Source organism: Camellia sinensis, chromosome 5 (assembly GCF_055761805.1).
Source record: "Camellia sinensis isolate YWXY chromosome 5, ASM5576180v1, whole genome shotgun sequence".
NCBI classification, from domain to species: Eukaryota; Viridiplantae; Streptophyta; class Magnoliopsida; order Ericales; family Theaceae; genus Camellia; species Camellia sinensis.
In genome coordinates, this window is record NC_138965.1 from 204127375 (window position 1) to 204141739 (window position 14365).

General features: G+C 33.9%; 1 protein-coding gene across 2 annotated transcripts in view; it reads left to right on the plus strand.

The window, feature by feature from the left end:
* Nucleotides 1–14365, plus strand: part of LOC114270820 (uncharacterized) — a 67600-nt gene that overhangs the window by 2334 nt on the left and 50901 nt on the right. Inside the window, exons 5-6 of one of the 2 annotated variants that reach the window (XM_082871262.1) lie at nucleotides 3103–3165; nucleotides 3318–3767. The exons of the other annotated variant lie outside the window; for it this stretch is intronic. Of the exons in view, the coding sequence (XP_082727388.1) occupies nucleotides 3103–3165; nucleotides 3318–3511 (257 nt within the window). The 3' untranslated portion in view covers nucleotides 3512–3767. Of the gene's footprint in view, nucleotides 1–3102; nucleotides 3166–3317; nucleotides 3768–14365 lie in introns of those variants that run through there. 2 annotated transcript variants of the gene reach the window in all.

Consider the following 14365-nt stretch of genomic DNA (forward strand, 5'->3'; position numbering starts at 1 on the left):
CTTTTTAATGTGTGAAATAAGGGCAAAAATGGCAACAGTTCCTAAAAGAAGTGAGGGTGAAACTAGTAACTAACTACTAACTCTTCTCCATTTCTACCCATTTCTCTCTATTAAGCCATACAAACAGATGATTTGGAAAGAGAAACTCTGTATTCTTTTATTTTGTCACATTAATGTAATTATGCCCTTTTCAGTTATGCGACATAGGCACAAATCCATCCTTGGGATTGGAATCAACAAAAATACTAGATACATTAAATGAACATAACCTCTGAAATGTCATCTTGTGTGTATACTTTGAAATTTACCCATCCCAAAAGTTATGTGAAACATAATTGTAACAACCCTCATGCTGTTTACTGATTAATGACTGATTGATTACCGATAATCACCGATTACTGCTAAACGGAACTGATAATGACTGATAACTGGCTGATAATTGAACTGATTAAAGTACTGAACTGACTGGCCGAAATTTAAACTGAATTAAATGAATACATCTGTTTGAATTGCATTCTATCTGTTTGACTGTATGATTATCTGTTCATGCTTATATGTTTAAACTGCTAATTGAAGGCCTTATCGGCGGCCGAATCCGGAATTGGTCAGTGTTTTATGATCCTCATAATTAATGTAATTTTATGGTATAATTATCTAAAAACCGATTAGGTATGATTAAATTAGATTAAAATAGGCCAATTAAAGAGTTTGACATAATTACACTTTTGCCATCTAGTGGGGCCTTTGTTTACTTATATTTGAGCCTTGTGTATGCTTTATCAAAACATTTCTTCAGCCATATTTTGAGCACACCACCGAACTAGAGAGAGAGGAAGTGAGAGAGTGGAATTGTTCTAGAGAATTGGCTTGAAAGGCTTGAAGAGATCATAGGAGATTTGCCTAATTGGACTCCTAAACCTTGAATACAAGCTCTAGGTAAGGATTTCATCTTCTCATTCTTGTGTTTGAACTGGTTCTTGCATGGTTCATGTCTAGTTGTAGAGCTAAGTCATGAATTGGTCCATTAATGGTGAATTGAAGCTCAATCTTTGCATGCATGTTAGTATTGTTGGATTTTGAGTTGAGTTCATGGCAAAAGGTTACATGCATGTTCATAATTTTGTAATGGTCCATGTTTTCGCCATGTTTTGAAAAGAATTGGCTCCTTAAAGCATCACATTAGAGCTTCAAAATGGTTTGAATTCATGCATGTTTGCATGTTCTTCTTCTTCTTGAAAATTGTTTGAAATTGGGTTTGAATAAAACACCCTTGGGCTTTGATTTCCCAAATTGAGTTTTGAATCATGTTATTCTATGTGTCTATAAATGTTTTCCAGAAAATGGGCCCAAGAGGATCGGTTTTAATGCTTTTGAACTTGGTTTTTGGCTTGGAGGTGCAATTTGGAATTTCCAGATTCTGCACTTCCGCTCGAGCGTAGGAAGTGCCGCTCGAGCGTAGAATTCGAGCGGAGGATTGGGCGCTCGAGCGGAGTCATGTCTCACGCTCGAGTGGGCATCGAGCGGAGATTTCACCCATCCAGCACTTTTACAGTAAGCTCGAGCGGGAAAGTTTACGCTCGAGCGTGTACCTTTGTTGCATGTCCGCTCGAGCGGGGAAACCTGAGCTCGAGCGGAACTCTGTTTTTCTGAAAATGCTTTTAAATGTACATCTTTGCATCCTCATCCCATTCTAGGCATTCTTAGGCCTAGTTTAAGGCATCTTGTTGAGGATATAGATGTAGAACACACCGAGGCATTAGGAATTAAGTTATTACCGTTCCCAATTGGGTAGCTTAGTGTGTGTTCAATCTGTTAACTGTGTAGGGTTGGCGACTGGGGAGACACGCTCTAGCATACTGTAGCCCAAACTCTGTGAGTAACAATTGTGAAAAGATATGTTCAACTGATATCTTTTAAATACTGAACTGAACTGTTTACTGAACTGGTATTACTAAATGAATGTATGTCCTTTATTTCTGAACTGTACTGTGGCATCCTTAGTACCTACTGTTTACTGTTACTGTTACTGTTACAGAGATCTCTGTCGGTTCCCTCGTGGAGCCACTACTGTTTACTGACTGATGGCCATCATTACTGTTCGGTCTTTTAAGACCTACTGTTACTGTTATGCTAATGGATGTACCACATATGACTGTTTACTGTACTGAACAACTGAAATACTGATTGAATTGAACTGTTTTCATTACTGTAAGGACATTCATTCTAAACCCCTTTACGCTTTATGTTATTCACTGGGCTTTAGCTCACTGCTCATATATATATGTAGGTGTACAGGCACCAGATCGGAGCTAGGAGCGTCAAGGTAACTCCAGTTTTGTCAAGCCAGCCTTTGTGCCTCACTGCGAGGTTCCGAGTTGCCATGCTATGGCTTTGGGGTGTTTTGTTTGTTTTCCCCCGCCTGTCTTCATACTGTTTAACTGTTCTGTATGGACTGAATGTTTATCGTACTGTTATCAAGGGATTAGGTCCCTGTACTGTGTGACTGTAAATTTTGTATAGACCGTACTGTTTGTATGTATGAATGCATGAAAAATCTTTTTGGCATACAGACCGTCACAGCTCATTGGACATTGTTTAATTACTGTTTTGGCTTCCGCCAGGCCCTGTACTCTGTTTTACTGTATTACTGTTCAACAGGCCTTCGGTAATCTCGGATTACTGGCCGGTTACGGTGCTAAACCCATAGGGCCGGGTTTGGGTCGTGACAATAATCTAATAATTTTCAATCCAATAGGCTTTAAAATGCCCCTCTATAGGTTGGTTTTGTGGCCATTTAACTTGGATGGACAAAAATTTGACTACAAGTGCCCAAACTCGATTGTAGTATGAGCTACTTTTCCCTATTTATTTGTAAGGAAGTGATTGAGACCCCCTCCAATCACCACCCCACCACCCCCACACACACGTAGGGGCTGGTGATTGGAGGAAAAGAAAAAAAAAAAAAAAAAAATTGGCCAATCAAAGAGAGAGGGGGTTGTGGGGGTCCAAGTCATTTTCCTTATTTGTATGTGATTTATGAATTTTGCAAAATTTCATGATCCATCAAGCCATTCTATAATGAATATACTATTGAATTCACAGAGGTGATGAGGGTGCTTAAACCGGGTGGTCTTTTCTTATTTGTGGAGCATGTGGCTGCAAAAGGTATGGAACTGATTATCTTAATTCATGTGATCGAAGTAAAAATCTTGTAGTACTATATTTCAATTTGAAACTCTCTGTCACTGTTGCCCCACTTTGTTGAGTTGGTTCATTTTTAAAGTTTTCTTTCTCTTTTTCTTGTTCTGGTTGGATAGATGGTAAGATTCTCAGATTTGCACAGGGCATTCTTGATCCTCTTCAGCAGACAGTCTCTGATGGGTGTCACCTTACAAGAAAAACGGGAAAGTGTATATCTGAAGCAGGGTTTTCTGCCGTCGACATAAGCACAGCTTTCGTGTCTGTTGCCTGTATGCTAGGCCCTCACATTTACGGAATTGCTTTCAAGTAGAATAAAATGACAAAAATGGTGTAATTCATAGTAACCTTGCAGTTTGGTGATGCTAAACATATGTTGCGGCATTTGATTGTCAGTTCAAGAGAATGTGCTGATGCATGTACTAATGCAATCACTAAGCAAATGGAGGATCTTAGGAGTATTTCATTCAGTATTTGTCAGTGTGTTGCTTCCATTCAGTATTTCATTCAGTATTTGTCAATGTATTGTCATTTAGTATTTCATTCAATATTTTATTTTTGCTGGTCAAGATTGGACCTTTTTTTGTTTGCCTTGCATGAGGAAAGTTCATCCCTTACCAGGCTCATTGCCAAGTATTTTCATGCAATGCACTTATAATGATCTGAGTTACACAATAATCATGTGGGCTCGCTTATGTGTGATTTATGATTTGAGGTTGGTTGGGTATGTTGATGATGAAATTGAGAGTTTTAGGAACTTAGGCCATGTTTGATTGATTGATTTGGTTGGGTAGAATTTGAGAATGATGAATTGAGTAATGGAATTACTAGAGTGGTGGTTTTAGGACAGAGATGTAAGATAAATTATGTTTGTTTATACATTAATGTGACGATATTAGTTTGTTAGGATTAAATCTATGACATTATGTAAAAACATTCAGTTATATAAAAAATGGACTTCATATTTTTCAAGCCCGTATTGTGGTTGGATAAGTGGTTGAAGGAGTAATGGGATGAATGGCAAATGTAGACATTTTATGTTCACCTCTCGGTGGTTTGAGTGAGTCATGCAATAAATACGAATCCTATGTGCACCTTTCATTACCAACAAAACATGGATTTAATCAATATATGAGGTTTGCTGTTTATTACATATGGTAAAATCAAAATCTTCCACACCTTGAAAGGGTGGCCTCTTCTAGGTCAACCACTTGTCTGTTTTACCTAAAATTATTACATAAATAAACTTTTGTTGATATTAACAAAGAGACTGTAATTTATCCTGGTGCGGCACTTTATCCATATGACCTTCTTGCATTGGCTACACACAATTTATTGGGTAGCTTTTGGTCTTTTTCAGTGTCTCATGTTCAGGGTCGGCCCTGAAATTTAGGGGGCCCAAGGCGAATTTCAGAAATACGGCCCTCTTACGTTGAAAAAAAAAATCATAGATAAAATGATAAGTTACAATTTTTTTATTTGTTTATAGTCAAAAAAAATTTTACTTGCACATATAATCATTAAAATTATAAATAAAAATTTACTTTCATATATTAAGATAGGAAGCAATCATTACAAATATTTCAAAAAAAATTAAAATCCTATCTTATTGCTTTTTTTTTAGCCCCATGTTCAACTGAGCCTATAATATTTGGGCCTTTTTTTATATCTAAAACACAAAATTATATTTGGAGGTGGTATGTGAGTTTGGATAGAGGATGTTCCACTCTCACTTCAGTCATTAATTTTATCTAGTGTAACTGATGCTGTTTCTCAATCTTAACCTTCTCCATTCTAAAAATAAAAATAAAAAATAAAAAATAAAAAACTGTAAATGTATATACTAAAAGCCATTATTTATGTGCAATCTCCATTACAAGTTCACAAATATTGTGAATTTAAGCGTGGGATGGAGCATAAAAAAAAATGTGAATTAAAGGTTTTCAATTTCAAACAAGTCTATGAATGAACGTTAGATAATGCAGTTCAGCACTGAAAAAGACATATTTCATGGTTTTGTAACTATGTGATATTGTTTAAAAAATAAGTTTCCAAATTTAAGATGTGCAAAAAATATCAATTAATGTTGAAAATGTTCATAAAAATGAGGCTTGAATATTTAAAAGGATGGAGGAAAGGAGGGAGCTGCTGAGCAACAAGGGCAGTTTTTTTTTTTTTTTTTTTTTGGTGAATAACAATGGCAGGTTATGAAAACAAAAATGATATTTTGTTAATATTAAACAGTGGAAGCAGTAAACTTTAAAATAAAGTATCATGAGTTTTAATATATATTTTTGTTGTGACAATTGATAGGAAATTTAATATAACAAAAACTTGTATAATTGGAAAATTATTAATTATATTTGAAGCAATGTTCGTATTATTTATTAATTGATACATTTCATGTCATCGTTAAAAACACTGATAAAAAAGTGATGGATCTTATCATCATTTAAGTAAGTAATTTCAAATTAGAGCATCATATATAATTAATTGAGGAACACAAAGCGATTTCTTCTTGTAATGAAAAACAAATTAATCTTTGTCTTTACAATAATTGATCATTGACCTCCGAAATAAAAGTATAGAGAAATGGTCAACTGAACTATTCGAGTTGATAATCATGCATTTAAATTGAAAAGGTCATAAAAATTGCTTTTGACCGGTTTAAATTCTTGCACAAAATTAAAAAAAATAATAAAAGGGTAAATTTACACTCACTTCTTTTGAAATTTATAAAAATACAGTTAATCTCATATTTTTTTACAACTTGTTAATCTATTTTTTTTTGTATGTGTGTAGATGATGGATAAACACTGAAATATATAATGCACATATATATAAAGAGAGTACAAAAATTTCCAATGTCAAGAGGAATGTGATGACATGTTCTCTCTTCCATGTTTGCGGCGTTCTCCAAGAACTCTTTAGTTGAAGAAGTTCTATTATTATAAAAGGGATGAAAATATTATTTTTTTATTCATAAAACTAATGAATTACAGATGAAAAAGAGTCTAACTATTATGTAAATTAACATTTTAAAGGAAATTAGTATAATTATGTCAAAAGTGAAACTAATTATATTTTTTTCAAATTTCGAGGAGTGGTGAGTGTAACTTACTATAAAAAAGGAAAAGAAAAAAGTAGGGGTATAAATAAGAATAGAACAAACATGAGGGGTATGGATGCAAAAATTCCATATAGAGAATCGGGCTCTCCCTGACATATTAGGGTTTCTGCAACGAATTAAGGGTCACTGCTGTGCTAAAGCAGTGACTGTTGTGCCTCAATTTGAGGTGTATTATGAACTTATTTTTATGATCTGAACTATTTATTTTGTAGGGTTTGTTGAGTACTTCGTGCTTATAAAAAATTATATTAATCAGATATCAATAATTATATAATCGATAATCAAAAAAATAAACAATAAGTTTTTATTTTGAGAAATAGCATAAAAAATATGCAATTCGATCATATAGTTATTGATATTCAATTAATATGATTTTTGGTAGGCACGAAATATTTAACAAACCCTACAAAATAAACAGTTTGAATTATAAAAATAAGTACATAATACACCTCAAATTGAGGCACAACAGTCACTGCTATGCCTTAGCACGGCAGTGACCCTTAATCCTTCCGCAACGCAACCACTCACGCAGACATTTCTTCCTCTTCCAATTGCGTCTCTGTTTTGTTGCTTCTTCTCTGGCACAGTTGTTCACTCCCACATCCATATCGTAAGCTCACTCTCACTCTACTTTGATTCAACTTCTCTTTCTCTCTGTATTTCTATAAGCTCCCAGTTTTGGGGCTTTCGTATTTGTTCTTTGTTTGAATTTCGCTTTCTCTTTTTTCCTGATTTTGTTGTCGTTGAAATCTTTGTTTCTGGTGTTTACATGTATGTTAGTTTGTGTTTAGAGTGTTAGATTTTGAGTTGTGTAATATAGAAATAAATTGATGATTGAATGAAACCAAAAATCTATTCTTTGGCATTTTATTGTTTTTGTTGTTGTTGAGATTGATGATCAGTTCTCTTTTAGCATCCGAAGTTGCTATTAGGTTGTTATTATTTGGGTTTATTGCAGAATTAAAATTAAAATTCTTTTGATTGAAAAGTTTTGAACTTTCCTTTGTCGTATTTTGGTACTTTTATATGCCCAATGTGGTTGGGTTCTCTTTTAGTTCCCTAATATTCAGTTTCCCTTGACTTTTTTTTTTTTTTTTTTTTTTTGTGTTTGTTATCTATATATAAATATATATTATATAAGCAAAAGGAGAGTTTTAGCGAGAAAGTCTCTAAGGCTTCCACATGTCTAACCTCAATTTCTTATTTTTTTCAATTAAAAAAATAATAAACTATTCATATGTCTCACATAATTTTCGAATTAATAAATAAAAAAATAAAAAATCTTCAAGCATGTCTTGTAATATCATTGTCTAAAAGATGTTCATTTCCTAAAATCAAATATAGAAATATGGTTTGTTGACCTTCCAATTATTTGTTTATCTTCTAAAATCTCTATATAAAATCTTTCATTACTTCAAATAAATTAAACAAAAATCAATTCAAATCTATTTAAATTGTTTTGTTTGATTTTGTTTCCTTATAATTAATTTGGAAAACTAATTTGGTTATTTCTTTATAAATAAATTAAATAAACTGATTTGGTTGTTTTCCACACTAAATTAGTGAATTTTTAAGTTTAAAAAATAATTAAAAAAAAAAAAAGAATTCATGATTTATGATTTAGAAAAAGAAAAATGAAGATCTTTTTTGTGCACTCTTTCCCTAACCAATTCTTTCTCCTACCACAAAACCCTAGCCGTCATTCATTATATCTTATCCAAATCATTCACGTTCTCCTCATCTTATAAATATTACATTCATGTAATGATGCAATTCATTATTTTTTTTCTCTATCTTTATGAGACAATTGAAGGTTTGTTAATATTTAGCTTTTTGTATTTTTTAAACAGACTCTTTCATCTTTTAAGTACATCTTTTTTTTTTCTTTTTTTTTAAATTTTTACTTCTCACCATTTTTTGTTTTTGCATTTCATATTTTATGTATCATTTGTCTCTCTACTCTCTACTGACCATTATTCATTTTTTTTTCTTATAACCATTTTTTTTGTTGAAAAAATAATGTTATTTCACTAGAATTTGTATGCAAAATTTTACCCTAAAATGATGCGACAATTTCATTGGTATAATAAAAAACATGTTAACGGACTCTTTATTATAAAGTGATAGATCAAAAGATAACCAAACCATTATTAATAATTTTTTTGTATTGATTTTATGTTTCTTTTTTTATTTTACTTTTGATATCTTGTGACATCATAATATGTGTTAATTGACAATTGGTGTAGAGCTTTACTTCAAAATTACGTAATTATTTTTTCTTTAATATTTTTATTGAAAAATTTAAAATCCCTTATATGTTGATTTGTGATTATGTTTCAATTTTAAATAACGAATATCAATCCCAATCAAATAATTAATAACAAATCGACACAACGATTTAACGTGAAAAAAATCAAAATTGAAGCACCTCTAATTGTGATAAAAAAATCACAGGCCAAAATCACAAAACAATTTACTAAGAAGACAAAAAGAAATTACACGTGTATCCACAATTACTTAACGAATTCACACCCGAATTGAACTGCCCCGATGTATCTCTTCCACCACTGTCTTCACCTCAGAATTGTCTTGCCCAATGTTAAATCTACAATACTAATGTCGAATCCACAACTATGAGCCACTTCCGAATCCACCAAAATTTCAGGTCCAAGTTCCTCGGAATCCACCGAAGAATACCTCTCTTTTGTGAATGTAACAGTAAAAACAACCCCTAAATGAAGTCAATATGAAGTTCGTAGATTCATTGATCACTCTCAAATCATCAAGGAAACACTTATAAAACGCCCTCCAATATACCACACTTTGGTTTTTCTTTCTCTCTAAAAGTCTGGATGGATTGAACCCTAAAACAGCAAATGGCGCACTTTATAGTAAATAAGATTGTGAAAACCGCTAAAGCGCACACTTCACCTCTTTAGCGGTGTGAGTGAAGGCGATACAAAACATATAGGCTGACCGTTTGAGCGCAACATTCACCGCTTGAACGATAAAGATTGTTTCGCAAAAGTTCAGTTTGCAGGCAGAGATACTAAACGATCCACTTCACCGTTCGAGCGTACAAATGATCGCTTGAACGGTCAAACACCCTGGACCCCCGTGAGATAACCGAGCAGTTTGATACTGGTACATAATCAGGGAAATGAAAGTCTCAAAATCACAAACTCCTCTACATAAGCACCATTTGGGTTGGATTCATATCTAAACACTCACATTCTCACTGAAACAAAAGAGCAAATAAAATTATAACTGAAATGAGTTTTTTCAAACGGAATTGCCAATTACAAAAATCTAACAACTTTTATAACTTCACTTTAATGTTTTTATTTGCAGTTGATTTTGATTAAAAATATCAATTAAAAAAATATTTACATAAACAAATAACTATTTAATTTTGTTTGAATTGATTTTTGTTTAATTCTATTTAAAAATATAATAATTTACCCCTTTGGAACAAATATTTTTATTTGATTAAATAAACAAATATCTTTTTTAAGTGTCTAGATTAAAGTGAGGACATAGGTATTTATCCCTTTGGAAAGGTAAAACGGAAAATTTAAGTAACAAATAAAAATATTTGTATTTTCTCATACAATTAAAAAACTTATTCCTAAATACATTAACGTTTTTTTTTTATCTCTTAAAGAATTCAAAAACAGCTAACTTCAAACACTTTTTTTGTTAAAAAAAAAAAGTTATAACTTACCTAATATTATTTATTTTTTGTTTTTTTAAATTATTTTTAATTAATTTAAAAATAAATTTATCAATCATTGTTTAATCCCGTACATAGCACGGGTGATATGTGATAAGAAAATGAAATCTTCAATCTTATTTAACAATCAATCAATACATCAGTGTTTATAATACAAGAGTGCAACCTAACCAACTAACCAACTATTAACAACCGTCTATACAATCTATACATTCACATACCTCTCTAACTAATTCAGTTAGAGAGAGAGAGAAGTTATCCTCTGTTTTTCATTGGGTTATACTTGCTGGAGCTTGGTTTGGTATATTCTTATCAGGCCCTCGCAAGCGAATGGGTAAGGAATGCACCATAAGATTGGGAAGAAGATAAGAAAATTGAGCCACGGGAAGGGGTTTGGTGAACAGATCAGCCACCTGATCAGAAGACACATGTTTAACCATAACTTTGTGAGAAAGAACTTGCTCTCGTATGAAATGATAATTCACCTCAATATGCTTAGTACGGGCATGGAAAATAGGATTAGAGGCAAGAGAAATGGCGGAGAGGTTGTTACACCATAAAACAGGAGTAGCAGAAAGAAGAGAAAGTTCTTGAAGAAGCATGCGAAGCCATTGAAGTTCAACGGAAGCTTGAGCAAGAGCCCTGTACTCTGCTTTAGTGGAGGACCAAGAAACAGTTGATTGTTTCTTTGCAGACCACGAAATCAAGTTAGGGCTGAGAAAGACACAATAGCCAGTGGTAGATTTACGATCAAGAACATCGCCAGCCCAATCCGAATAAGAAAAAGCATGCAAATCCAAAGAGCCCGGAGTGAAGAGTAACCCATGATGGAGAGTACCCTAAATATAGTGAAGTAACCATTTGGCAATATTGAAATGGGCAACAGTAGGAGTATGCATGAGCTGGCATGCATGGTTGACAACAAAAGATATGTCAGGTTTGGTAATGGTGAAATATTGTAAGGCCCCAACAATACTTCGATACAAGGACGGCTAAGAAAAGTACACCAAAGTGTCTGAAGGAGGATCGGATTTAGAGGCCATGGGTGAAGAACATGGTTTACAATTGATCATACTAGTCTTGGTGAGAATATCAGTGGCATATTTGTGCTGAGAGAGAAACAAATCAAAGGCAATGTGAGCCACGAATATACCAAGAAAATAGGAAATATCACCCAATTCTTTCATGGAGAAGGCTTTGTGCATATGATGGATAAGAGAAGTGATATGAGCATCACTATTTCCAGTAATTAAGATATCATCCACATATATCAAAAGAAAAGTAACAGTGGTAGAAGTTCTCTGTATGAATAAGAAAGAGTCACAACGACTATTCGTAAATCTAGAAGAGAGAAGATAAGAGGAAAAGGTTGAATACCAAGCACGAGGAGCTTGCTTAAGCCCATAGAGAGCCTTTTTCAGTTTGCACACATGTTGAGGAGAAGAACTTTCAAAACCTAAAGGTTGCACCATATAAACTTCTTCTTGAAGAAGACCATAAAGAAAAGCATTTGAAATATCCAACTGTTTAATGGACCAATTAAAATAAAGGGCAATGCTAAGGAGAACCCGGACTCTAGGTTGCTTGGCGACAGGGCTAAACGTTTCATGATAATCAATGCCATCCTGCTGGAGATAGCCCTTAGCCACAATACGAGCTTTGTGGCGAACAATGGAGCCATCAAAAAAAAATTTAAAACGAAAAACCCACTTACAGCCAATAGCTTGCTTGTGAGGAGGAAGAGGAACAAGAGACCATGTACCTTGGTCTTGTAAGGCTTGAAATTTTTCTTGCATGGTTTTAGACCATTCAGGAGTTAGAGTAGCTTCAGAGAAACAAGTAAGTTCAACAAGAGGAGAAATAGTAGAGAGAAGAGCAGAAGAAGAGGACTTGGTGTAACAACCCCGATCCACAATTAGCCACTAATCCGTAATCAAGGATGTTAATTAAGTGGATAAAATAAATTATGGGTTTATCATGTATTTTGCATGATCGTTGGCTTTCTATCTGTTACTTGTAGAAATATCTGTCTGGAATTCTGCTTTAATATGAGCATTGAAAGCCTTATCGGCATCCAAAACCGAAATTGATTACATCAATATATTATTTGGAATTTTTAGAATCATTTGGCAAGTTTTATTAAAAATTGATTCAGAACGATTAATTAAGTTGTGTTTGGATGGACCAATGTTCTAATTAATGTATTATGGCATCTTAGCTATATATATGAGCTCTTAAGCTCATTCTTGAGCTCAATTGCTCCTAGTGAGGGGAAAAATCTGAGATTTCATTCTAGAGAGAGAGTGAGTTCACTTTTAGAGAGAGAAAGTGTAGAAATTGAAGAGAATTGAAGGCTTTGGCTTGAACTCATCAAGATTGTGCTAGAACAAGAGTAATTCAAGACTCTAGGTAAGCTTTTGACTATTAATTCAAGAAGTTATGTGTTGTAAAGACGAATTCATGGAATTGTTGTGATCATTTACATGTATTCCACATGAGTTAGTCTAGGAGATGAAGAATTTGCTCATAATTCTTACATGCATAGAAGTATGAGTGTTACCTCATCATTTTGATCATGAGCTTCATCATTTGTGTTGAATTTGGAACATGAGATACATTTTACCAAGTTTTGAGAGTGAATTCCATGCTCATATAGTCTTAGTAGAAAATTGGGTTAAGGATTTTACATGCATGCATAAACATGAAGAGTTTTGTCATGTTGAGTTAATTTGAGCATCTAAGTTGTTACCATAAGTTCTTTGGTACATGCATGTTAGAATTACCATGTTAATCACTTGAACTCATGTTTTGAGAAGGAATTTCTTACATGCATGGAGCTTATGAGCTCAATTTGCTAGTTTTATGAGTTTTGAAGAAAAGAGCCTGAAAGATTTCACATGCATGTTTTGCTTCTTGAATTTCAAGATGAATTGTGAGCTTTTGGCAAATTCTTGGGCCATGATTTTATGAAATGATCCTTAATTCTTCATATTTTACAAGTTTACTATGTTATCTCAAGTTTTTGGGCCCAAGAGATGTGTTTTAAAGAGTTGAATTCGAGTTTTGAGCTTGGTGATCAAATCTGGAAATTCCAGAATTTACATCTATGCTCGAGCGTAGGAGTTCACGCTTAAGTGACCATTCTGAGTGCGTGCACTTCCGTTCGACCAACTAGAAGTCCGCTCGAGCGTGAAATGCAAGCTCCCAGAAGTTTCATATCTTTGCAGATCGCTCGAGCGAAGGAAGTCGCGCTCGAGCGACCACTCACATTTTGCATGTCCGCTCGAGCGAGGAAAGCTACGCTCGAGCGGGGACCCTATTTTCAGAAATTTGACTAAGTGTTTCAATTCACGTTTTGGCATCCTCATTGCATCTTAGGCATTCCTAAGCCTTAATTAAACCATAGTGATGAGGTTTTGGTATAGAAACACACTAAGAAAGAACAAGAACCAATGTAACGAAAGCTAAGCCGTGATGGCCTCATGAATGCGTAATGATAAGATATGTTGGTGTTATGTACTTTTGTGTTTGTAGGTCAACGTCTGGAGATTGATTGACCGTTTGTGAGAACCACTGTGAGTAACATCTCTGTAAAGATATGTTGATATGAACTATGTTTCAACTGTTATGCGAAGTTATAATTTCTAAAATGATATTGTTTACGTGAACGAATGTCCTATGTTTGGAATCTATTATAGCATCCATAGATAGTCCCAAGTCATGGGGGATGGCATGTAAATACGGGTCCATGCCATACATGTGATTACGAGTTCTCGTTAGCCACTTCATTGTGGTGATATGTGTTTAATCGGTATCCGGAACCGATTACTCTAGTCGGAAGATGATATGTGATGTGTTCTATAGGATGTACCATTATTATGTTCAGATACAAGAATGTTTATGCTATGATCTGTTTTACACTTATGACATGTTCGAATTTCATTCACTAACCTCCTTACATTGATGTTATTCACTGGGCTTTAGCTCATTGTGTGTATATATATGTATAGGTGGGCATTCTGGAGATCGAGCCTGAAGGCTTTTGTCCGGATCTGTGTTATGTTGTCAGCCAACCATTGTACCTCACGTGGAGGTTCTCGAAGTGTCTCATCTGTTAAAGTTCCGGTTGTTTCCGTATATGAAACTTGTTTGTTTTGTTGGCTGTACTTAAGATACTTTAATGTGTGTGGGTATAATGTATGAATGACTTTTGAATACATATTTAAAGTTTTAAATATTCCGTTTCATATAAGTCAGCACAGCTCATTGGACAACTATATTTATGTATTTGCTTCCGCTAGCCC